The 27,795-nt window shown below is 38.6% G+C and overlaps 1 protein-coding gene across 1 annotated transcript in view; it reads right to left on the bottom strand.

The window, feature by feature from the left end:
* Hspa4l (heat shock protein family A (Hsp70) member 4 like) overlaps window positions 1-17,803 on the bottom strand; it is a 62,826-nt gene extending 45,023 nt beyond the window's left edge. Inside the window, exon 1 of the mRNA XM_004854956.4 lies at window positions 17,003-17,803. Coding sequence (XP_004855013.1) covers window positions 17,003-17,109 — 107 coding nt within the window. The 5' untranslated portion in view covers window positions 17,110-17,803. The remainder of the gene's footprint in view (window positions 1-17,002) is intronic.
* Window positions 17,804-27,795: the final 9,992 nt, after the last annotated feature.

The following is a 27,795-nucleotide window of genomic DNA, read 5'->3' as shown; positions in this document are numbered from 1 at the left end:
CTGAGTTGGATCTCTGGTACCAAAAAAGAAAAACAAAAAAACCCCAAAAGAAATGTAACGAGTATTAAATGCTCAGGAAACATAATAAAACATAATTTTATTAATTAAATTCACTCATAACTTGTAAACATGAACAGAAATCACACAAATATTCACATAGCTAGATCCAGTACTTTAAAAGCTGATCAGCGGTTTCCTACCTACCGTGCCACTGTGAACTCTTTCTCCTGTCAGGCTCCTCTGCTATGCCACCCTGCCTTGGAGCCAGACAACTATGGACTGAAACCTCTACAAACCACTCCCAGGGCAGAGAAGCTGAGCGGGTCCCAGCACCCGGAAGGAAGCTCCCTGCCTCCATCCCAGGCTCCTAGGGCAAAGAAGCTCAGCTGGTCGAAGCACCTGGAAGGAAGCTCCCCCGCTGCCATCCCAAGCTCCTAGGGCAGAAAAGGTGAGCCGCATGGGCACCAGAAGCACCTCCCCCCCACTGTGGAAATGAGAAGACACATAAACAAGCCTCAAAAACAGACTTCTGGATCACCTACAGCAACCCCAAAGGGAAACGAGATGGAACAATCGGATACTCAACTACCTGGACTCTGAACTGGCAACAAAAGAGGATCTGGGAAAAATGAAATCAGAAATAATTACTCAGATAACAGCAAAGATTTTGCTCATGGTGCAAGACATGATTAATAAATCTAGAGAGGACACAGACAAAAAACAGAGGATCTGAGGAACATGATGGAATCCCAACAGGGAACAAATGGAATCCATAAAACAGATACAAACAGATTTCCAAGAGATTAAAAACTCCATCGAAAGTCTGTGCAGCAGAATGAACCAATGTGAGATAGAATTTCATACATAGCAGATAAGATTGCAATTAGTGAGAAGGAAAAGAAAAATTGCTTTAAAATTGTAAGAGAACACGACAAATTAATCCACCAGTGGCTAGACAATGCAAAGAAGAATAAGGTAAGACTGATTGGAGTCAATGAAGAAAGAAGAGAGAGTGCAGATGACATAAAAAAAACAGTTCACAGAAGTGATGGCAGAAAACTTCCCAAGGAGGGGAAAAGAACTGGACATACAGATAAGTGAGGCATATAGGACTCCAGCTAGCTTTGATCAGAAAACATCTACACATAGGCATATAATAGTTAGGATTCCAGAAATCCAACAGAAGAACAAAATTCTACAAGCAGTGAGAGAAAAGAAAAAAATCACATACAAAGGAAAGCCCATCAGAATCACAGCAGACTTCGCAATGCAAACCCTCAAGGCAAGAAGAGCTTGGAGTGATGTATTTCAAGCCCTAAAGGGAAACAGCCTCCAACCCAGATTGATGTACCCTGCAAAACTATCTTTCAAAATTGATGGAGAAATAAGATACTTTCATGATAAAGAGCACCTCAGGAATTTCATGAATACCAAAACCAGCACTCCAAAAAATTTTAGACAATACCCTAGGAAAAGACAATGAGGATCACAACACCAGGAAACCCAGCAGAATGAATCCATTGGGTGTGACAAATTAAATGCAAAGGGGGAGAATCCAACAAAAAGAAGAAGTCATGACAAGGCTTTTAAAACTTTTAACTTCATCTCCCTAATGAGTGTATAATTCAGTCTTATTATTGTATTCATTAGTATTTTTCTGATTCTAGAGTTGCACACCTTTCCTTGAGCTATACTGGCTATTTATCATCTTCTTATGTCTACTTTTTAATTGGGTTGTCTATTAATGAGCTCTAAGAATTCTTTATATATTCTGGTCATAGGTTATATGCATTGTAAATATGGTCTGTTTAAGGACTACTTTTCATTTTAATGATGTCATTTAAAGTTCTAAATTTTGATGGAATCTCATTTATCAGTTTTTTTCTTTTATACACCATGTCTTTTGTATCCTAGGTAGTTCTTGCCTACCCTGAATTCATAAATATTTTCCCTTATAATTTCTTCTTTCTTCTTTATACTTTTAGGCTTTCTTATTTAGGTTCATAGATCCCTTCAAATTATTTTCATGTATGGAAAAAAAGGGTTGAGGTTAATTTTTTATATATGGATACCAGGTGTTCTAGTGTCATTTGCTGAACCAACTATCTCTTCCTCAGCTCTTGAATTGAGTCTATATTCTATAAAATGCTAATGTTAAATAATCTTTTAAAACTCAGTGGACCATATATATGTGGTTCTATTTCTAGATTCTCTGTTTTATTCAAATGATCTATATGTCTTTCCTTACACCAACACTCCCTTGATTACTGTAGCTTTAGAAGAAGTCTTAAAATTAGGTACTAAACATCTTCCAACACTGTTTTTGCTTTTAAATTTTCAAGGTCCTTTGTACTCCTACATAACTTTTAAATTTCAATATGCAATTCTTCATTTATAGCAAGTATACATAGTCCTGAATTTTTATATATACCTTGTGTTTTCTAATCCTGCTAAATTCAAGTACAAGTTCTAGGGGCTCCTAGAGATTTCTTAGTATTTTCTCTGTAGATGATCATTTCATCTACATATAAAGATTTTGCTTCTGTCCTGCCAATCCTATCCTAGTTGTGTCATTTTATTGCCAGACTATTTTGGTGGGGACTAGGTTTCAAAGTTTAATGGACAGATAAAGAGTAAGCATATCTGCCCTTGTTCCCCACCTTAAGGAGAAAGCATTGTATCTTCTCCATTCATATAAGGCACTCTCGCTGGAAGTATGGAGTACATGTCTTTATTCTGTTGAGAAGTTTCTGTTCTACTTCTAGTCTCCTGATAGCTTTTACCATGAACAGCTGTAGAATTTAGTCCAATACTTTTTCTCCAACTAGTGACAGGATTATATGGCTTTTTCCTTTTCTCTGTTAAAAATGATGAGTTTTGGGGGTGGATCGTCCAATGCTGAACCAACACTGCCATCTCTATAACAAAGGCACTTTCTACATCCTGCCACATCTGACTTTTAATAGTTTGTTTTGTTAAATTTCTATCTCTGTTCATACTTTTTTCTTCTATTATCTTTATCCAGTTTCAGGATTAGCACAATGTTGAGTTCCTAAAATGAGGGGAGAAATGTTCCTTCTTTTTTCTGCTTTAATTGTTTGATATTATTTATCAGTTAAAATGTTTATGAGCCTGCTGTTGTCATATAGGTAGGTTTTCAAGCTAGGAATATACTTTCTTTAATAGGTGCTATTCAAATTTTATATTTCCTCCAGAGTTAGTTTCATTAATTTGTCTTCCAAGTTACTTCTTAGAAGTTGTCAAATTTATTTCAAAAAAGATTTTTGTAATATGCTTTCTGTATCCTTTTAAATTCTGTAAAATCTATGATAATGTCTCCTAGGTCTTGATATTTTAATTTTAAAAATGTATAATTGATATTGTGTAACAGGAAGAAAAGGTCTAAAAGAGCAGGGGAATTGGGAGGGGTAGGGGAAGGGAAAAAAGGGAAAGGAAAAAATATGAGAAGAGGAAAAAAATGGAAACAAGGTCTTTACAAATAGGGAAGGGTGGAGGGTGTGAAGGGAGGGCAAGGGAAGGGGAAAAAAAATAAGAACCAAGAGACTCATGTAATGGTACAAGATCCCAATGATGAATGTAACTGTATTTTATACCTAAAATGTAACAATAAATTTAATGGGGGGAAAAAAAAGAAAAAGAAAAAGAAAAGCTGATCAGCGATAGTACATATATATTTAGCAATAAGATTAAGGTATATTCGATTATAATAATAAATTAAACTATTACATTAAAATTATAATAAACTATAATTATATTTTTAAAAACTGATCTTACATAAAATTCACCCAGTTCAAACAGAAATATCAACACATAATAATTTAGTTCTTTTGATTATGACTGCCTAGGACCAAGAATTTTCAAACTACCACCTACTACCTATTTTTGTTGTTTTATCAGAACACAACTCTCATCATTAATTTTTATTATGACCATATATTAAAAAGACTATTAATGGTATACTAGGACATTTAAATTCATAATAGATAATTTGTAACTTATATTTCCGTGGCTTCTAGGAACATTCCATTCACAAGAGCAAGGGCATAACTCAAGAATTCATTTTTTTGTGGCTAATATTTATAATAAAATACTTTTATTTTCTTTGAGACAGAGTCTTAATATGTAGTTCAGGCAGGCCTTGAACTCACTGTGTAGCCCAGGCTGGCCTTGAACTCATGGCGATCCTCCTGCCGCAGCCTCTATTCTAAAATACAAAAGTAAGTCCCTTTCAATTTCATCAAGGAGTTTGAGGAGTATTGGTATTAGATCTTCTCTGAAGTTCTTATACAATTTAGGGGTGAATCTATTGGGTCCTCGGCTTTTCTTAGTTGCCCAGAGGAGGCTTCCTGGCTGCTATACAAATGCTCCGAGCACAGAGGAGGTGAGCAGTGGGGGCACCAGCAGCACCCCACACGCCTCCTCAAAATGAGAAAACACGTAAACAAGCCTCACAACCAGACTTCCAGATCACCTACAGCAACCCCAAAGGGAAATGAAATGGAACACTCTGATACTCAACCACCTGGACTCCTTGAACTGACAACAAAAGAGGAACTGGAAAAAATGAAATCAGAAATAATTTCTCTGATAACAGCAGAGATTGTGCCCATAGTGCAAGACATGATTAATAAATCTAGAGAGGACACAGATAAAAAAAGAGGAGCTAAGGAACATGATGGAATTCCAACATAGAAAAAAATGGAATCCATAAAACAGATGTAAACAGATTCCTAGATTAAAAACTCCACTGAAAGTCTACACAGCAGAATGAGCCAAAGTGAGGACAGAATTTCAGATATATAAGATAAGATTGCAATTAGTGACCAGAAAAAGAAAAATTTCTTCAAAATTGTAATCACGAGAAATCAATCCATCAGCTGCTAGACAATGCAAAGAAGAATAACATAAGAATGATCAGAGTTAAAGAAACAGGAGAGCATGCAGATGACATAAAAAGAATGTTCACAGAAGTGATGGCAGAAAACTTCCCAAGCAGGGGAAAAGTACTTGACATATGACCCCCCAGGCATGCCCACTAGCTAACCCTGGAGCTGCATGGGCAGAGCCGTGTGGGCAGAGCCCCCAGGACTGACTGAGCCCAGCTCTGTCCGGCTGGCTATGCCTACTTGCGACTAGCAGCCGGTAAGGACACCCGGGCACGGCCACAAGCCACCCCTGGAGCCTCATGGGCAGAGCTGCCCAGGCAGAGCCCTCAGGACTGAGCCCAGCTGTCCAGCTGGCCACGCCTACTTGCGACCAGGAGCCCAGGCACAGGGGACATAAAGGCCACTGTCCTGAGCTGCAGAAGTGAATAAGAGAGGGCCTCTCTCTCAGGCTCCCTGATGATAACTGAAGCCCACTGGAAAAGTGAAGAGAATCTTTGCAATTAAGGCACACCAGACCACCGTACTTGGTAAGTTGGAGGGATCATCACCTCCCATAGGAACCTGGACTATCTTTAGGGGAAAGCCAGCTGGAAACTGCAGTAGAACCTTGCACAGTTCAACCCTGCAGGAGGACAGGGAGCTCAACTTGGGATTTGCAGCCAGAAATCTGCCTGACTCTTATGGGTCTGTGACTGGCTTACTGAGACTCACTGACTTATAACTGCACACTGCAGCCCATGTTGTCTATTGGGACAGAAGAGACATACCCTGAAGGAGTCCCTTCATTTTTCTTTTATTTGTTATTTTCAAAATTACCACTATTTTTTTTGCTATTATTTTTATATTTTTCCTTCTTTTTCTACTCTTTTAAAATTTTTATTTTCCTCTTTTTTCTTTCTTTTCTCTTTTCTTTCTTCTCTCTCTCTCTCCCTTGCTCCCTTGCTGTCCCACATTATTCTTCATCTCCCTTTGTGTTCTGTTCTGGCCCTAATTTGTATTTCTTCTTTATTTTTCTTTTCTTCCCTTCTCTCACCTGTGTCCTCTGGCCTCACTGCTAACCTTCGCCTAACCTTTTACCTACCTATCCCTCCCTCCCCAACTCCTTCTAACTCCCCATCCCAAAGGGTAAAGTTGCTATATTGAAGAGTTTATTCACTATAAACATATGTTGGGGTGGTCCTTGATTTTGAATTAATTCACAGTTAAAGGTGACAGATTAATAACTACCACAAACTGTCATTTTCTACGAGGTACTTGATGCTACTGTGTTGCTAATTGTATCACTTGGGCTAAGGTGTTGTGATTGATCTAATCAGTTCTCTTTCCTGGTATAATGAAAATGAGAAAGCCTCAGAGTCATTAGGGACTCATAACCTAAAGACCAGCTATATCTGGAAGACACCTCTGCGAAGCATTCATTCCATAAGGGTTCTAAATACATCAACAAAGATACTTATAATGAGCAACTTCAAATGAGCAACTAAACCAAGGACAGTACCAAAAACAAAAATGAGAAGACATTTAAGTAAGGCACAACCTCAGACTTCCACTGCACAAAAGGCAAATTCTGGGGGAAATGAGGTGGAAAAGTCTGATAATCAACCACCTGGACACTTGAACTGATAGCACAGGAAGTAACAATAACAGATGCATGAGGCTCTAGAAAAATTCAAAACAGAAATAATCTCCCAGATAACTACAGAGATGGTGAGCAGAGTGAAAGATATGACTTGAGGCTCTAGAACAGAAACAGATAAAAAAAATAGATGAGCTCAGAAATACACTGGAAACCAGGAATGCCCAGCATAACAAAGAAATGGAAACCATGATCTTCCAACATAAGAAAGAAATGGAATCCATGAAACAGATCCAAACAGATATTCAGGAGATTAGAAACTCCACTGAAAGTATCCACAGCAGATTAAGGGAATCTGAAGACAGAATATCAGATATAGAAGACAGGATTGCGGTGAAGGACCATGAAAACAGAGATTTAATAAAAATAGTAAGGGACCATGAGAAATCAATCCAGCAGCTGCTAGATGATGCAAAGAACAACAATGTAAGACTGATAGGAGTCCAGGACAAAACAGGAGAAAGTATAATTTACATAAAAAACTGTTTACAGAAGTAACAGCAGAAAACTTCCCAGACAGAGGTGGACAAATGGACATACAGATAAGTGAGGCATATAGAACTCCAACTAACCATGATCAAAAAAATCTACACCTAGACATATAATAGTCCCACAAATCCAACAGAAGAACAAAATCCTACAGGCAGTTGGAGAAAAGAAACAAATCACCTACAAAGGAAAGCCCATCAGAATCATGGCAGACTTCTCAACACAAAAACCCTCAAGTCAAGGGGAGCCTGGAGTGAAGTATTTCAAGCCCTAAAAGAAAATAGCTTCCAACCTAGACTGTTGTATCCTGCAAAACTATCTTTCAAAATCGATGGGGAAATTAATACTTCCATGACAAAGAACACCTGAGAAATTTCATGAACACTAAACCAGCATTCCAAACAATTCTAACCAATATCCTAGAAAAAGACAATGAATGTCACAACTCCATGAGGCCCAACAGAGGGAAGCCACCAGGCAATGTAAGACATTAAAGGGAAAGGGGAAAAAAATAAGAAATAAAAGAGCCAATAACAGTAAAACATCATGAAAAGGATGAATCAATATCTATCAATTATAAGTGTCAATGTTAATGGCCTCAATTCACCAATCAAAAGAAATAGAATGACAAAACAGATTAAGAAGCAAAATCTAGCAATATGCTGTACACAAGAAACACACCTAATTAAAAAGGAAATTCATAAACTGAAAATAAAACGATGGAAAACAGTTCTCCACACAACAGGAACCCAGAAAAAAGCAGGCGTAGCAACCTTATTTGCAGACAAAGTAGATTTCAAATCAAAACTAATTAAGAGAGACAAAGATAGTCACTACATCCTTGTGAAGGGAACAATCTAAGAGGAAGAAATGACAATCCTAAATATATATGCACCAAATACGAATGCCCCCAACTATACAAAACAAATATTAATGGTCATGAAAAACCAAATAAGCACTAATACAATTATAGTGGGAGACCTCAATACCCGACTATCACAAATAGACAGATCATCAAGACAAAAAGTTAACAACAAAATTCTAGAACTGGATTTAATAGATGATTACAGAGTGTTCCAACCCACAAAATCAGAATACACATTCTTTTCAGCTGCACACAGGTCATTCTCCAAAACAGACAACATGCTAAGTAAATATAAAAGAATTGAAGTTACCCCCTGTATATTATCAGACCATAGTGCAATAAAATTGGAGATCAATAACATAAGAAACTGCAAAACTCCCACAAACACATGGAAATTGAATAACACCCTCCTGAACAACCAATGGGTCACAGAGGAAATCAAAGAAGAAATTAGACAGTTTCTACAAGTAAATGATAATGTCAGTACAACATACAGGAATCTATGGGACATAATGAAAGCAGTTCTACACGGGAAATTCATAGCAGTGAATGCCCATATTAGGAAAACAGAGAGAACTCAGATAAATAATCTAATGCAGAACCTCATGCTCCTAGAAAAAGAAGAGCACAAAAAACCCAAACCTCGTACAAGAGAGGAAATTATAAAGATCAGAGCAGAAATCAACGCAATGGAGACTAACAGAACAATACAAAAAATTAATTAATCAAAGAGTTGGTTTTTCAAAAGAATAAAATCGATAAACCTTTAGCCAACCTTATCAAAAAAAGGGAAGAAAAGGCTCAAATCCATGCAATTAAGAATGAAAATGTGAAGTCACGACAGACCCAACAGAAATCCAGATGATCATCAATACCTACTTCAAGAACCTGTACGCTAATAAGATAGAAAACACAGAAGAAATGGACAGATTCATAGATACATATGAATTACCAAAGTTGAACGAAGAAGACTTAAAAATTCTAAACAACTGAGTATCAATCAATGAAATTGAAAACATAATTAAAAACTTACTAAGAAGAACACGGGTCCTGATGGCTTCACTGCTCAATTCTATAAGACATTTAGAAAGGAACTACTCACAGTACTGTTTAACCTCTTCAATGAAATTAAAAGGGAAGCAATACTCCCAAAATCATTCTGGAAGCAAGCATCACCTCGATCCCCAAAGCAGAGAAAGAGCCAACTGAAAAACAGAACTATAGGCCAGTCTCACTAATGAACATAGATACAAAAATCCTTAATAAGATATTGGCAAATAGAATGCAGAAGATCATCAAGAAGATCATACACCATGACCAAGTGGGATTCATCCCAGGGGTGCAGGGATGGTTCAACATATGCAAATCAATCAATGTAAAACTCTATATCAATAGAGCCAAGGACAAAAACCACATGATCATCTCAATAGATACAGAAAAAGCATTTCACAAAATTCAATATGCATTCATGATAAAAACCCTACCAAAAATTGGAACAGATGGTCTCTACCTCAATCTGATAAAAAAGACATCTATGAAAAACCAACAGCCAGTATAATTCTAAATGGTTGAAAAGTGAAATCCTTCTCAATAAAATCAGGAACAAGACAAGGATGTCCACTATTAATGTTCAATATACTTTTGGAAATATTAGCCACAGCAATTAGAATAAAATAAAAGGAATAAAGATAGGAAATGAAGAAGTCATATTGTCATTATTTGCAGATGACATGATACTCTCTATAGAAGACCCCAAGAATACCACCAAAAGTCTTCTAGACTTAATAACCAAATACAGTCAAGTAGCTGGATACAAGATCAACACACAAAAATCAATAACTTTCCTCTACAAGGACAACAGACTCACTGAGAGAGAAATAGAGCAAACAATTCTTTTCAAGATAGCATCCAAAAAACTGAAATACCTAGGAATCAACCTAACGAAAGAAATCAAAGACCTCTTCTCTGAAAACTATAGCACTCTGAAAAGAGAGATTGAAGATGATATCAGAAAATGGAAAGACATCCCTTGCTTCTGGGTAGGAAGGATCAACATAGTGAAAATGTCATACTTCCAAAACTGCAATATTGATTCAGTGCAATCCCAACTGAAATCCCAGCAGCATACTTCATAGACCTTGAGAAAACAATCCAAAAATTCATTTGGAACAAGAAGAGACCCAGAATAGCAAAAGCAATTCTAGGTGACAGAGCCATGGCAGGGGATATTACAACTCCCAACTTCAAACTATACTACAAAGCTACTGTGACAAAAACAGCATGATACTGGCAAAGAAACAGACCTGAGGACCAGTGGAACAGATTAGAAGATGCAGAAACAATTCCAGACACACTCAGCCATCTCATCTTCGATAAAGGAGCCAAACACCCTCACTGGAGGAAAGATAGCCTCTTTAATAAATGGTGCTGGAACTATTGAGTTTCAAATTGCCAAAAATTAAATCTACACCTGTACCTCTCATCACACACTAAACTAAAATCAAAGTGGATTAAGATCTAAATATTAAACCAGAAACACTGAACCAGCTGGAACAGAGGGTAGGTAGAACTCTCGAAGACATTGGTGTAGGAAAAGAGTTTATGAACAAAACCACAGTTGTCCCTGAACTAGCACAAACAGTCAACAAGTGGGTTCTCTTCTCATTAAAAAGCTTCTGCATAGCAAGAGAAACCAACAGAGTGAAGAGACAACCCACAATGTGGGAAAGAATTTTCACCTGCTGTTCCTCAGACAAAGGTCTACTGTCTAGAATCTATAAAGAAGTTAAAAAAAATCAGACTTCCCAAATTTAAAGACCCAGTCCAAAAATGGGCATCTGAAATGAACAGACATTTCTCAGATAAAGAAAAGCAGCAAATAAACATATGAAAAATTATTCAACATCACTGGTCATTTGAGAAATGCAAATGAAAACAATGCTGAGATTCCACCTCACCCCAGAAAGAATGGCTGTTATCATGAAATCAACCAATAACAAATGCTGGTGGGGCTGTGGGGAAAGAGGAACACTGCTCCACTGCTGGTGGGAGTGTAGACTGATGCAACCACTGTGGAAATCAGTATGGAGATACCTCAAAGAACTAGAACTAGAAGTCCCATTTGACCCAGCTATTCCCCTGTTGGGTATCTTCCCCAAAGAATTAAAAGAATCATACCACAGTGATATATGTGCACCCATGTTCATAGCAGCACAGTTTGTAATAGCTAAAACTTGGAAACAGCCCAAATGCCCATCAACTGGAGACTGGATAAAGAAAATGTCATTTTTTAAAAATAAAATGCAGTACTACTCAGCCACAAAAAATGAGAAATTAGAGACATTTATAGCTAAGTGGATGCACATCGAGGCGATACTCTTAAGTGAAATAAATGGGACACACATGTATAAATACTGAATAGTTTCTCTGGTGTGAGAAACTGAAAGTGTAAATAAGGACTAAATGTATAATCGGTAATGTGAAATAGGAAGAAAAGGGGCAAAGGGGAAGGAAGTGGGAGGGCCAGAGGAAAGGATAGAAGGGAATGGGATTAATATGAGAAAATGGAAAAATAGGAACAAAATCTTTGTAAATAGTGAGGGATGGAGGGGTTGAAGGGAGGGCAGGGGAATGGGGAAAATATAAGAACTAAGAGAGATTATGTAAAGGTAGAAATTTCCAATGATGAATGTCATTATATTGTATACCTAAAATATACCAATAAAATTAAATTTAAAAAAATACTTTAAAAAATAATCTTAGCTTTGGCTCCAGTACAGTTTGAGCCATCTGCCCTTCCATTAACTTCAGCAATTTTGATTAAATAAAAAAAAAGGTAGTCATCAAATTTTTATTGTACAGTATTTGTCAATAGCAAAATAATGTTCACCTTCAATAGCTTAGCTATCAGTGGAATACAGTATAGGTATTAAAAAGAATGAGGGAAGTGGACCATATATTGTATACAAGCTTGAGATATCCAAAGTATTCTGAGATGCATAAAAGCAAATTGCAGAATGTGTAATGTAACTGTACTTTTGTTAACAGAAATATCGCAGTTATGTACATACAATCATCTACTTTAGAAACATGTACACTAAACTTCAGGAAGTGTAGTTAGGCAGGGACAAAGGGAAGACTTAACTTTCTATTATTCTGCTTTTAAGATATTTTAAATAAAAATTAACTTAAACTTACAGTAAAACATACACACCCAACTCATACAGTAAAAAAAATATTTAACAAAAAGATATAAAAGCCTCCTTTTCCCCTAAATCCACCATCACCATCGTCATAAAAAGTTCTACTACCAATCTATATCCTCTGGAGTTTGACATTTTCTATATCTAGTTTATTTTTAAATACACCAAACTAACTGATTTCTATTTGTAAGCACTGAAGAAATATTTCACATATCTGAGAAAGTGTTTAAACAAAATTTCCCCATATTTCTAGATTATCCACAAACTTGAAAATAAACAGGGTAAAAGGAATCAAGATAGTAAACTAGAGAACTGATAAGTCCAATATAGAATTCTGACGATAAAGCTAATAATATACCTAGCAATAATATTTGAACTAGTCATTACATTTTTTAAAATCCACACTCCTTACTGTAAAATATAGTCATAAAAATTGAAAAACATTACGTGTCATGTATTAAACACACACACTACACAATTCTACCTCCAAAGAAATTTCCGTTATTAAGTTTGTTCTTCCATACTGCTTTCTTCCATACTTACATTTGTGTATTTTTGACCTTTTAAAAAATTTTTACATGTCCTTAAAAATAACTTACAAACATTATTAAAACATTTTAAAACAAGGTTTCTTAAAAACTACCCAAAATTAAATGTTTTATTGCAAAGCAAAAATGTTTCTCTATACAATAACTGTTCGGCCAGGTAATCTGTTCCTTCAACTGCTAACATTTCTATCAACCTAGTACATTCACATTGTCCTTATTCCAATGGCTAATGGAGATATTTTGGTTCTGTAGGCAGAGAGTATTGAAATGGGCTCTTTTATTACTTATGCAGTTCCTAGCTAAGTTACTTTATTTTATACTTTACACTTCTTAGAGGAAAAAAGATACCTAGTATGACTAAACTCATGTGCAAGTTCGAGCATAGTGCTTAACACATAGCAATCATTAGTATCAACAGTTACAGCTGACCAGATGCTTTAACTTGATATTGAATGACGATTCTTCGCTGTAGTTTTACTCCCCATGTGTAAAACTAATCACCTTGATATTGAGCCTGGGATAGAAATTCTGATACCCATACATCTATACACTTAACTGAACAATATGAACATGTCTAAGGCCTTAAAAATGTGTCCACTTGGTAACTATACTTCTAGGAATTTAGATGAATAAATTAAGGATTGAAAATTTAGTTTAAAAGGTACTATTACATCGTTATTTGCAAAAATATAAACATGAATGTCTAACAGAGGATGGATTAAATTTAATGATTATAGAAACTTTAAAACTGATAGTATAGATACATTTTACATAGAAATATATTATCAAACATAACACAGTATAAAGTGTATCTTTTCTTTAAAACAAATACAACCACCTGGAAGTTATATTTCTAGGTAGAGGAATTATAATTTTTAACTTCTTTTAATGTGCCTATTATTTTCCAAGAATGATACATTATTTATGTAATATATTTTAAATAAAAAATTGCAGAAAGATTATCTTTTTCTTTTCATTCATAATGTTAACTTGTTTCTCTTCAACTTATGTAGGAGATGAGTCTATTACAAGCACTCTATTTTGGTTTTTGGTGCTACTGTGCTAGGTACTGAACCCAGGGGCATTGTATTACTGAGCTAGACCCTCAATCCCTTTTATTTTGAGACATGGTCTCACTGAATTGCCAAGGATGGCCTGCAGTTTGCAATTCTCCTGCCTCAGTCTCCTAAGTAGTAGGGATTACACGAGTGTGCACCATGTGGCACTCAGATTCAATCTTGAGTGTCCCTCAAAGGCCCATGTGTTGAGGGCTTGGTCTCATACTGGCACTCTGGGGTGTCAGGAGAACCTTTAGGAAAAAGGTGGGGTCAAGAGGAAGGAAATTAGGCCATCTGGGGGTGTCTTAGTTACTTTTCTCGTTGCTGAAATTAAATACCCACCACCACCCAAAGTTAAAGGACTAAAGGTTTATTTAGTTCACAGTCTGTAGAGGTTTCAGTCCATAATCAGCTGGCTCCAAGACAGGGTGGCACATGGCAGAGGGGCAACAGTTCATGGTGGCGGAGACAGCAAAAGCAACAAAGGGAGTCTTTCTGCTCCTTTTATCTTATTCAGACAACTTAGCCTGGGTAGCACTCACACCCCTAATACTAGTGCCCTCGGGCCTAGCACTGCACCATGAATCAATCACATACTCTATGTTCAGACACCTCTGAAAAAGCCCCACCAAAGAGTACACGAGGCTTTGGGGGTACATCTAAACACAAACCATAACAGGGAAATGTGCCCCTGAAGGCAATATTGGGACCCTCCTTCCCCTTTCATTGTTCTCTCTTGGCTTCCTGGCCACCATGAAGTGAGTGGCTTCTTCTGCCACAAGCTCCCACCATAATGTACTGCCTTATCACAAGCTAAAAATTAATGGACTAAAATTTTCCAAATTGTGAGCCAAAATAAATCTTTCCTATTTAAAAGTTCATTTATCTCAAGTATTTTGTTACAGCAATGGAAAGCTAAGATACACTCCAACTTCAGAGAAGGTGAATCTGAAGAATAGGATGAATTATGTGCCCTTAATTTTAATCTGAAACTTAATGCCCTTTTTCATTACATTGTCCTTCCTGGCTTATACACAAGAGATCCCCCTATGTGTACATAATCAAATGTTAAAGAATGAAACAATAAAGAAGTATGCATACTGAAATCAACTAAATTGAACACTTCCTTCCTCTACTCACAATCCATTTATAATGTATTTGTATCTTAAAAATACTTGTCATACTGACATCAGCAACTGGACTGTGCAATTTATTTTTTGCAAAGCTAGTTTAACATGATTAAATACTGTGATGTATGAGAGCAGTCAAAGATTCTATAATAGTAATATTTTTTACCATAATGGCCACACTTGGCAAATGAATAAATATTCTACGACTAGGAAGAGCAATGTTTTCCCTCAGTAAGTTAAGCTTTACTAAATAAACACAGTATAAGAGCACTACCAGACTTCTGTCAAGTATCTGTGTTTAGTAACAATAAAAGATATACTCCTGACGTAAATGACAGAGTACATAAAGTCACAAAGAAGATCAAAGTCACAGATGCAAGTTAAATGAGAAAACAATCCTTCCACCTCAGAAACTCTGTAGTTTAGATTCGGCTCATTGAATCTAAACACTGTATTAGTATTAGCTTTCAAACACATAAACCAGAAATATTACATTAAATCTCAATCACACAGAACAAGCGAATAGTAATGGAAATTTCTGAAAGTCTCTAGTAGTCTAATTTTTAAAGAACTTGTTTTGTAAGACCCACCAGGCTCAGTAAAGTGTCACCTCCTCACTACTAAAGAGATTTCCAAGCCTGGAACTGCAATATCTTTCTTACAGTCATGGCTTCTGACATGAAAGAATACGGCTTTAAAGGACTAGAAGAATGTCCACCTGATCTTTCACTTTTTTTCTACAGGTTGAATCAGTGACGTTATATTGTCCCCAATATTTTCTACTTTGATGAAAGAGTTTAATTTCCTGGGTTTTTTTGCTGGCAAAAGCCGTATTTGTTGTGATGTAAAATCATGAAGAGATGAATACAGAAGTAGTTCATAATCACTGTTTCAGCCACTTATTATACATAAAAACATCAGGAAAAGATGTAAAAACGACCAAAAAAATAGTTCAAACAGTACTGTGAGGAGTACCTGACTTGAGGGTGTAAACATCCAAAATTTCAACTGAAGACATGTAATGGGTAATGGTATAAAACATTCTAGAATATTCTTGGGAAAGAAATCAAAGCACATTTAGAAAAAAAATCAAAGCACAGACTGCATCAAGTAAGCTATTCTTCACGAAACTGCTATATATTTTAACTACTCAAAGAATTTTGGGTCATTTAAAGATCATTTAACACTGATCCTAGTTAACATTAGTCTTGTATTTAAAATATATTTCTGGACCATTCAGAAGAGTCAAATATATTACTTTTCATAAAAAGCAATGCATGAACAAAATTTTCCTCATAAAACTACATGTAACAGGAGCTTACAATGAGATACTTGTATGAGTTTTTCATATCCCAGTATTATTAGTCATGTTCTTTGCCAACAAACTTCCCAGGCCAGAGGAACAACGGAACATGTGGCAACATGTGTTTCTATGTCATAATGCCATTCCTAAGTCTTCCATCAAGTGTTCATAATAGCAGACTTCACAATCATGTTCATACAGGATAGTCACCTCTGACTCTGCAACAATTTAGTCTAGAAATATGCTTTGGGCTGAAGGACCTAATCCCACTAATTTCCATTAATTTACTTACATGACCAATACCTAAGGCCAAATGACTCCCATTTGAGTCTCTCCTTATTAGTGCACTATTAACCTGCGCCCTTGGAAACTGGTCAGATGATCTCATTTCTCAAGGCGGGGTGGGGGGGGGGGGTCAGGGTCAGAGGAACCTGCAGTTCATCTTCTCAAGTGTGCAGTCTAAGCCTTCTCTCCTTACATTTCCGAGCTGTCACCCAGGAGACGCGGGCAGGAGGAAGGGCAGAGTGGAGAGCAGGGGACAATCCCGAGCGAGCCCCCGCAGGCACTGTGACGAGGCAGCCTCACGGCAGCCCCCGACGCAACTTGCGGCGGGGTCGGCGACGGCGGCACGGAAGGGAGATGCGCCAGCCAGGGAGTCCCTCGTCCTCGAAAGAAACGCAGCTGGCGAGAAGTCCGACTGCACCTGGGCCCGCGACCTGCGGTGGCCGGGCACAGGTCGAGGGGCTGCACCTGGCAACTCGGGGCTCGCGCCCGGAGGGGACGCACAGGGAACGGGCAGGCAGAACGGACCCGAGGGCAGGACATGTGTCTTAGGGCCCGGAGACTACCAGAAGGGGCACTTACGGGGTACACCTGTCGCTGTACTCGTTGGCGATGGTCTCAATGCCGCCACTCCTTGCTACAGCGATGTAGCAGTTGAGAAAGCCGAGGTCAATGCCAACCACAGACATCCCGCCGACTGATGGTCGGGCTGTCGGAGCTGAAGCCTCGGGTACGGGGACCACGTCCTCTGGTGGGCCGTTCCTGCTGGGACCGCGACTCCTACGAGAATCAAAGAGACAGGACCCCAGGTCGCTAACTCTGAAAATAGAGCAGGGCGTCAGGAAATGCGGAGGGGGTAGACGCCACCCGCGCCACTGCCTCTGCCGCGTCCCGTCGCCCGGGTCTTTTCACTGCGGCTCGGACGCCTCCAACCGGCAGTTACTGGGATCTGCGCCTGCGCTCTCCGCCGCCGGGGAGGATCGCGAGCCGTAGCTCGGAGCTGGAGGCTGCTCTCAGCCTCGATTTCGGCCACTTCCGTCAGCACTCGGGCAACGGCTGCCGAAGGGGCTGCGGGTTCGAGAAAGATCTAGAAAGAGAAGCAAACGGGGGGGGGGGGGGGAGGGAAGAGGAGGCGGGGCGGGCCGGAGGAGAGGCGGGGAGGTGGAGCTGGCTTGCTCGCCGCCACCGCCCCGAAGCTCGGCGTCCTTGGGCTGTACTCTCTGAGTGGCTGCGTTGGGCAGTTTGCAAAGGCGTTGGGAGACAGCCTCCTGGTATATGTCGGTAGCCAAAGGCTTGCGGGTCCCGCCACCGCCGCCTCGGCCCCTCCCGCGCAGGGCCCGCCCGCAGCGCACGCACCCACCAGCCCCCCCCAGGGGCCTGTGTGCGGCTGGGCGCGCTCCCCAGGGACGCGCGGGACCCCGCCGCCCCCTCTTGTGAGGTGGCTCCCATTGTGCGGCGCTCGAGATGTCCTGTTCCCGAGCCCCAGGGGCCTTCCAGCTTCAAGAACTCCGCCTTTCAAATTATCCATTATGCATTTTAATCCTTCTTTACACTTTCAGTTTCTCACACTAGAGAAACTATTCAGTATTTACACGTGTCCTATTTATTTCACTTAAGAGTATCGCCTCAATGTGCATCCATTTAGCTGTAAATGTCTCTAATTTCTCATTCTTTATGGCTGAGCAGTACTCCATTTTATAAAAAAAACAACACACATCTTCTTTATCCAGTTTCCAAAATAGGAAGAAAAGGTCCAAAAGGGTAGGGGAAGTGGGAGGGGTGAGCGGAGGGAAAGAAGGGAAAGGAAAAATTATGAGAAAAGGAAAAAATGGAAACAAAGTTTATGTAAATAGGGAAGGGTGGAGGGGTGAAGGGCACACAGGTAATGGGGAAAAAATAACCAAGATACATCATGTACAGGTACAAGCACCCAATGATAAATGTAAACGTATTGTATACCTAAAATGTACCAATAAAAGAATTTAAGCAAAAAAAAACAAAAAACAAAAAAACTATGCCTTTCTAGGGTTTTCTTTCCAGTTTGAAATAGAGCCAAACTTGTGTTAAAACAAACACACCGACAACTTTCCATTCACTTAGCTTCCTTCACCTCAATCTAAAAGATGCGGTCTTCTCCCCTTTCCGTTACCTCTGACAGTTTTGCAGGAAACTGACCTTAGGCTTGTCACTAGGCCCAGCCAAGCCTGTGCATTGGCCTCCAGCTGCCACCCTCTGATCTCCCCGGAAAGGAGCTGGTGTGATATTGCCTCTTCCAAGTTTGACATCTTTTGCCAGTGTCTACAGTTTAATCAAGTTATATTTTATACTCACAAAGTTTGACTGCCCTGTTCCTTTTTGTTCACTTTGTGCAATTCCTGTTCCTTTTCTAGTTCTTGGGACTCTAGTTCCTTCCCATCCAGTTCGTCATGTGTCCCTTGTTTCTTCTTCAATTTTTTGTCAGTTTCCTGTTCCACATTGGTTGCCATCTTGAAAATAGGTGTGGGCTTTTCACCTGATTCTTTGGTACCCTCATTGTCCCTAGCTGTCTTCTTCTTAAAAGAATTTAGACGTTTTGCTATTAACAATCCTGCTATAGCAGCAGCAGCAGTGTGGTTATAGCTCCTGCTACTGTTGCTATGATGACTGTGACATTCATTTTCATGGCCAGTACTAAGAAAACTGGAATACAGTACTGCTTTGACTCTTGTCTCTGTAAAGAATCATGCCTCTTCATTTCAGATTACACAGGAGACAAGCTATGCCCTCTGGGCCTCAGCAAGATTCAGCTTCCTAGCGGGAAGTTCGAGAGTAGAGTCAGGATTTGATGCTTCTGTCCCTGACAGAACCCTGGGCTCTGCTGGATTCCATCACTTAACTGCCTCTTCCAGCCATTATCTTCCATGGAAGGATGATGATTCTCCATCATTTAGATTTGTTCCTGGATATCGTCAAATTCTCCAGGGACCATTTATTTAACTGATTCCATTTACTTATCCATGATGTCTGTAAAACCTGAGGCATAGAGATTTTTCAATTAAAATAACTTTTTTTTTGGAGACAAGGTCTCACTACATAGTCCAGGCTAGCCTTGAACTCTTCAAAATCCTTCTGCCTCAGCCTCCCCAGGGCTGGGATTACAGGTATGTGCCACCACACCGGCCAAAAGAACATTTAAAACATCAAAGTAAAAAAAATAGTCAATGCCAGGAGTGAGGAATTATTATATTCCTTAAAATTAATGGAAGGACATGAAAGTACCTAGTATCTATGAACAGGTCAGGCTTTGGAGTTACGTGGATTTAGGTTCTAGTTCCAGGCTTACCTAACTTACTATCTGTAGGAACTTTGGCAAATTTACTGAACTCTACAGCCCAAGGTTCAAAGTGTGATAAAATGATAAATATATCCACTGGACTGTTTTTATGATTAAATAATGTAAGCATATTCACAGTGTCCCTAACACTAAAGAAAACATTTTTTGTGTCTATAAGAAAGGTGGCTGGGTGTGGTGGTGCAAGCCTATAATCCCAGCTACTTGGGAGGCTGAGGAAGGAGAACCCCAACTTTGAGCCTAGCCTAGGCAACTTAGTGAAATAATAAAAAAATAAGAAAGACTGGTGTTTAAAAATAGTTTGGTAGCAGTGTTTAAATGGATTAGAGCAAGATGAGGTTGTATGCAAAATGATCACCTGGGAGGCTGTGACAGACTCCTAATTTTCTTTCAGTCAACTACAAACTGTATTTTCCATCTTCTTTATAACTACATATGGCCATGTGACTTAAGTCTCACCAATATGTGAATGCAATACATGCAACTGCCACCTCACCTGGTTAAAATTCCTCCTGCTCTGTTTCCTCTTTCTAGGCCTTGAGTTTTTACTATGTAAATAAGTAATTATTAATGCTCCAGGATAGTGGTTCTTCATCTGAGGTTACAGATCCTTAAAGGGTTCATAGAATCAAAGGAAGGGGAGGTCTTGAATTAACCTTTAACTGAAATGTAACATTTCTTTTGTTAGGCACAGATCACAGTAGTATTAATATCGCTGATTCTTCCTATCAATAGAAATCAGGTATTTTCATACCACCTTATTATAATTGTTGGATGTATCTTTAAACATTGTCATATTAAGTTTCAAATTATATTACTAGGCTTTTCTTACTGTGTTAACAGTACATATTTATCAGTAATTTTTGATATTTTTAATAACTATATGTCACATATTGTTTCCTTTTTAAGTATTTTATGTATTTGAAAACTTCGTTACAAGAAAGGGTTCAGACTCTACTAGGTGGCCTAGGATGTCCATGGCACAAAAATGGTTCCAAATCCCCGCTTTGGGGGATTAGAGCCAAAAGACCTATGGGAAAGTGTCTGGAGTTCATTTGTGCTGCTGGCTTGCATTGCCAACTTCCCAACTATTATATAAGAGAAACATCTGTCTTGTTTAAACCACTGTTTCTGAGTCTCTGTTACAACTTAGCATTACCTTCACTACATTAGGCTATTAAAATATAATTTCTGTAAGTCCTAAATAAGGCAATAACAATCAAAATGGAAAGAGGAAAAAAATATTTAGGAGGTAGAATTTATAAGACTTTTTGATCTGTTTGCAATATGAACTAAGGTAGGAGGAGAGCAAGGAAGACTTCCAGGACTCTAGTGTTGGGTGACTGGGTAGACAGGGTATACGCTACTAAGACAAGGGAAAAAGAAACAAGTCTATAGATTAAGATGAGTTACGTTTTAGAAATACTGGGTTAGAGAAACAAGTCTATAGATTAAGATGAGTTACGTTTTAGAAATACTGGGTTAGAGAAGCCTCTGCTACGTGCTGAAAAAGAAGTGCAAGAGATAGGCAGAAACATCTGATAATCTAGAGGAATCTAGGCTAGAGAGAAATCTGAGCGTCATTGGCATACAGATGGTGTCTGAAACTAAAGATAGAGAGAAAACGGAGGTAGGGAACAAATATAAAGTTAGAAGAGTGAGCTGGACTGGCCCCTAAAAACTACTAACATTTAAACAAGAAGGGGAAAAATCCCCTTTGAACTCACATTTAGGTCAGTCAGCTGTAAGGAATGAAAGTATGTATCTATTTATGTAGCAAAATTCTTATATATGAACAAAGGAACTATTTTGGAAATTTTAGTTTTGAGGATGCCAAAGTCCTATTTTTAAAAAGCATCATCCCAGAGTAGGAATATAAAATTTTTTTTCTTTTCTTTTTCTTTTTTTAGTCCATTTATTTTTTTTTATTATTATTAAATTCTTTTATTGTTACATTGTAGGTATACAACACAATTACATTTCTCATTGGGAATTGTACCTTTACATAATGCATCTTGGTTCATATTTTTTCCCCATTCCTAGCCCTCCCTTCACCCCTTCCACCCTTCCCTATTTACAAAGACTTTGTTTCCATTTTTTCCATTTCTCATCATTTTTCCTTTCCTTTCTTTCCTTTCCCCTGTCCCTCCCACTACCCCTACCCCTTTGGACCTTTTCTTCCTATTTTGCATTATCGATTATTCATTCTAATCATTGGTACATTTTAGGTATACAATGTAATGACATTCATCATTGGAAATTTGCACCTTTACATAGTCTCTCTTGGTTCTTATTTTTCACCCTCGCCCAGTCTTTCCTTCAACCCCTCCATTCCTCCCTATTTACAAAGATTTTGTTCCTATTTTTCCATTTTCTCATATTAATCCCATTCCCTTCTATCCTTTCCTCTGGCCCTCCCACTTCCTTCCCCTTTGCCCCTTTTCTTCCTATTTCACATTACCTATTATACATTTAGTCCTTATTTACACTTTCAGTTTCTCACACCAGAGAAACTATTCAGTATTTATACATGTGTGTCCCATTTATTTCACTTAAGAGTATCGCCTCGATGTGCATCCACTTAGCTATAAATGTCTCTAATTTCTCATTTTTTATGGCTGAGTAGTACTCCATTTTATAAAAAAACCACATTTTCTTTATCCAGTCTCCAGTTGATGGGCATTTGGGCTGTTTCCAAGTTTTAGCTATTACAAACTGTGCTGCTATGAACATGGGCACACATATATCACTGTGGTATGATTCTTTTAATTCTTTGGGGAAGATACCCAACAGGGGAATAGCTGGGTCAAATGGGACTTCTAGTCCTAGTTCTTTGAGGTATCTCCATACTGATTTCCACAGTGGTTGCATCAGTCTACACTCCCACCAGCAGTGGAGTAGGGTTCCTCTTTCCCCACAGCCCTGCCAGCATTTGTTATTGGTTGATTTCATGATAGCAGCCATTCTTTCTGGAGTGAAGTGGAATCTCAGCCTTGTTTTCATTTGCATCTCTCGTATGATCAGTGACGTTGAACATTTTTTCATGTATTTATTTGCTATTTCTACTTGTTTGTCTGGGAAATGTCTGTTCATTTCAGATGCCCATTTTTGGATTAGGTCTTTAAATTTGGGAGGTCTGATCTTTTTAAGATCTTTATAGATTCGAGATAGTAGACCTTTGTCTGAGGAAGAGCAGGTGAAGATTTTTTCCCACCTTGTGGGTTGTCTCTTCACACTGCTGGTGGTTTCTCTTGCTGTGCAGAAGCCTTTTAATGAGAAGAGATCTCACTTGTTGATTGTTTGTGCTAGTTCATGGGCAACTGAGGTTTTGTTCATAAAATCTTTTCCTACACCGATGTCTTCAAGGGTTCTACCTAACCTCTGTTCCAACTGGTTCAGAGTTTCTATTTTAATATTTAGATCTTTAATCCATTTTGATTTTAGTTTAGTGCATGGTGAGAGATACAGGTCTAGTTTTAATCTTTGGCAAGTTGAAGTCCAATTTTTCCAGCACCATTTATTAAAGAGGCTATCTTTCCTCCAGTGAGGGTGTTTGGCTCCTTTATCGAAGATGAGATGGCTGAGTGTGTCTGGCGTTGTTTCTGCATCTTCTGATCTGTTCCACTGGTCCTCAAGTCTGTTTCTTTGCCAGGACCATGCTGTTTTTATCACAGTAGCTTTGTAGTAGAGTTGCAGGTTGGGGATTGTGATACCCCCTGCCATGTCTCTGTTACCTAGAATTGCTTTTGCTATTCTGGGTCTCTTCTTGTTCCAAATGAATTTTTGGATTGTTTTCTCAAGGTCTATGAAGTATGCTGCTGGGATCTCAATTGGAATTGCATTAAATCTATATAGCAGTTTTGGAAGTATGGCCATTTTCACTATATTAATCCTTCCTACCCAGGAGCAAGGGATGTCTGTCCATTTTCTGATAACATCTTCAATCTCTCTTTTCAGAGTGCCATAGTTTTCAGAGAAGAGGTCTTTGATTTCTTTCGTTAGGATGATTCCTAGGTATTTCAGTTTTTTGGATGCTATTGTGAAAGGAATTATTTGCCCTATTTCTCTCTCAGTGAGTCTGTCATTGGTGTAGAGGAAAGCTATTGATTTTTGTGTGTTAACCTTGTAACCAGCTACTTGACTGAATTTGGTTGTTAAGTCTAGAAGACCTTTGGTGGAGTTCTTGGGGTCTTCTATATAGAGTATCATGTCATCTGCAAAGAATGACAATTTGACTTCTTCATTACCTATCTTTATTCCTTTTATTTCTTTCTCTTGTCTAATTGCTGTGGCTAATGTTTCCAGAACTATATTGAACAAGAGTGGTGATGGTGGACATCCTTGTCTTGTTTCTGATTTTAGTGTGAAGGATTTCAGTTTTTGACCATTTAGTATGATATTGGCTGTTGGTTTTTCACAGATGGCTTCTATCAGTTTGAGGTAGAGACCATCTATTCCAATTTTTGTAGGGTTTTTATCATAAATGCATGTTGGATTTTGTCAAATGCTTTTTCTGCATCTATGGAGATAATCATATGGTTTTTGTCCTTGGCTCTATTGATACAATGTATTACACTGATTGATTTGTGTATATTGAACCATCCCTGCATCCCTGGGATGAATCCCACTTGATCAGGGTGTATGATCTTCTTGATGATCTTCTGCATTCTGTTTGCCAGTATCTTATTAAGGATTTTTGCATCTATGTTCATTAGTGAGATTGGCCTATAGTTCTGTTTTTCAGTTGGGTCTTTCTCTGCTTTGGGGATCAAGGTGATGCTTGCTTCCAGGAATGACTTTGGGAGTATTGCTTCCCTTTCAATTTCATTGAAGAGTTTAAACAGTAGTGGCAGCAGTTCCTCTCTAAATGTCTTGTAGAATTCAGCAGTGAAGCCATCAGGGCCCAGGCTTTTCTTAGTTGATAAGTTTTTAATTACATTTTCAATTTCATTGGTTGATATTGGGTTGTTCAGAATTTTTAGGTCTTCTTCATTCAACTTTGGTAATTCATATGTATCTAGGAATCTGTCCATTTCTTCTGTGTTGTCCATCTTATTGGCATATAGGTTCTGGAAGTAGGTATTGATGATCCTCTGGATTTCCGCTGGATCTGTTGTAGTTTCACCCTTTTCATTCCTAATTGCATGGATTTGGGTCTTTTCTTTCCTTGTTCTGACAAGGTTGGCTAAAGGTTTGTCAATTTTGTTGATTCTTTAGAAGAACCAACTCTTGGCTTCATTGATTTTTTTGTATCAATCTCTTAGTCTCCATTGCATTGATTTCTCCTCTGATCTTTATAATTTCCCCCCTTGTAAGAGCTTTGGGGTTGTCCTGCTCTTCTTTTTCTAGACGTTTGAGGTGCAGCATCAGGTTGTTTAATTGGGCTTGTTCTGTTTTCCTAATATGTGTATTCACTGCTATGAATTTCCCTCGTAAGACTGCTTTCATTGTGTCCCATAGATTCCGATATGTTGTATTGTCATTGTCATTTAATTGAAGGAACTGTCTGATTTCTTCTTTAATTTCCTCTGTGACCCATTGGTTATTCAGAAGTGTGTTGTTCAATTTCCATGTGTTTATGAAATTTTTTGAGTTTCTTTTGCTATGGATCTCCAATTTCATCGCACTATGGTCTGATAATATACAGGGGATAACTTCAATTCCTTTGCACTTAAACATGTTCTATGTGTGAGTATGTGGTCTATTTTTGAGAATGACCCATGTGCAGCTGAGAAGAATGTGTATTCTGATTTTGTGGGGTGGAAGACTCTGTAAACATCTGTTAAGTTCATTTGTTCAAGAGTTCGATTGAGTTCTAGTATCTCATTACTTATTTTTAGTCCAGTTGCTCTATTTGTGACAGTGGGGTGTTGAGGTCCCCCAATACAATTGTATTAGTGCATATATGACTTTTCATGTCTGTTAGTATTTGTTTTATATAGTTGGGTGCACTAGAGTTTGGTGCATAGATATTTATAATTGTCATCTCTTCCTCTTGGATTCTTCCCTTTACAAGGATGTAGTGTCCTTCTTTGTCTCTCTTAATCAGTGTTGATTTGAAATCTACTTGATCTGCCAAGAAGATAGCTACTCCTGCTTTTGGGTTCCTGTCACATGGAGTATTGTTTTCCACCTTTTAACTTTCAGTCTATGAGTTTCCTTTTGAATTAAGTGTGTTTCTAGTATGCAGCATATTGTTGGACTTTGCTTCTTGACCCATTCTGCCAGTCTGTTTTGATTGGTGAATTGAGACCATTAATGTTGATGGTTATAACTGAAACGTATTGACTTGTCATTGCCATGACTTGTTCTTTTTGTTGGATTCTCCCCCTTTACATTTAATTTCTTTTCATGCTAGATGGGTTCATTCTGCTTTGCTTCCTGGGGTTGTGATCCTCAATGTCTGTTTCTAGGATATTGTGTAAAATTCTTTGGAGAGCTGGTTTGGTATTCACGAAGTTCCTCAGGTGCTCTTTGTCATGAAAGTATCTTATTTCTCCATCAACTTTGAAAGATTGTTTTGCAGGGTACATCAATCTGGGTTGGAGACTGTTTTCTTTTAGGGCTTGGAATATGTCACTCCAAGCTCTTCTTGCCATGATGGTTTGTGTTGAGAAGTCTGCTGTGATTCTGATGGGCTTTCCTTTGTATGTGATTTGTTTCTTTTCTCTGACTACTTGTAGAACTTTGTGCTTCTGTTGTGTTTCTGGAATCTTAACAATTATATGCCTATGTGTAGATTTATTTTAATCAAGGCTATATGGAGTCCTATATGCCTCACTTATCTGTATGTCAAGCTCTTTTCCCCTGCTTGGGAAGTTTTCTGCCATTATTTCTGTGAAGAGATTTTTTATGTCATCTCCACTCTCTCCTGTTTCTTCATTGAGCCCAATCAGTCTTATGTTATTCTTCTTTGCATCAGCTAGCAGCTGCTGGATTGAGTTCTCATGTTCCCTTTTAATTTTGAACCAATTTTTCTTTTCCTGGTCACTAACTGCAATCTTATCTTCTATATCTGAAATTCTGTCCTCACATTGGCTCATTCTACTGTGTAGACTTTCAGTGGAGTTTTTCATGTCCTGGAAATCTATTTGCATCTGTTTTATGGATTCCATTTGTTTCTTATGTTGGGATTCCATCATGTTCCTGAGCTCCTCTCTAGATTTATTAATCATGTCTTGCACTAGGGGCACAATTTCTCCTGTAATCTGAGAAATTATTTCTGATTTCATTTTTTCCAGATCCCCTTTTGTTGCCAGTTTGGTGGGTCCAGGTGGTTGAGTATCAGAGTGTTCCATCTCATTTCCCTTTGGGGTTGCTGTAGGTGATCTGAAAGTCTGGTTTTGAGACTTATTTGTTTTCTCATTTCGACTGGGGCGGGGGGCTGTTAGCGCCTGCACAGATTACCTCGTCTGAGCTGGGAGAGGTGGGACAGGGGCTGGGAGCAGCAGTAGGGATGGTGACCCAAAAGCCCTTTCCTGTGGGCTGGGAGCAGGGGGAGGGATGGTGGCCAGGAAGCCCCTTCGTCTGGATCAGGAGCAGTGGGATGGCGGCTCAGAAGCCCCTACCTCTGGGCTGGGAGCAGCGGGACTCAGTACCTTGGTCTGATGGTCTGGTGTCCTCTGTGTCTTTGTAGTGTGGAACCAGGTGGCTGCCTGTCTGCAGAGGGGTGATTCGGCATCTTCCGCATGACTCAGGACCTTGGTAGGCCGTGCACAGACCTGCCTGTCTGCAGTGGGGTGATTCAGCATCTTCTGCATCACTCAGGAATATAAAATATTAAAAACTCTTTGAGGGGTCTCTGGCCTCTCAGTACATATTTGCATTTCCCCACCCACCAGCAAAACCTGAGAAAAAAACCAAATAAGAATAAATGTATTTTCAGTAAGTATAAATTACTATCAAAAGGTTATCTTGTCTTATGAAAGATGTATTTTAATGAACTAAATACAGAGGAACTAAAAGAATGAAGTTCTGAGAATAGAAATTTTTTTTTGGTAGCGGGGATGAAACTCAGGACCTTGCGCTTGCAAGGCAGGTGTGG

The sequence above is a fragment of the Heterocephalus glaber genome, unplaced genomic scaffold (genome assembly GCF_053883595.1).
Source record: "Heterocephalus glaber isolate CG9 unplaced genomic scaffold, H.glaber_assembly_v1.0 deba00001586, whole genome shotgun sequence".
In the NCBI taxonomy this organism is placed as follows: domain Eukaryota; kingdom Metazoa; phylum Chordata; class Mammalia; order Rodentia; family Bathyergidae; genus Heterocephalus; species Heterocephalus glaber.
The sequence above is the reverse complement of the archived record's forward strand: the minus strand, read 5'-3'. Positions and strand labels throughout refer to the sequence as shown.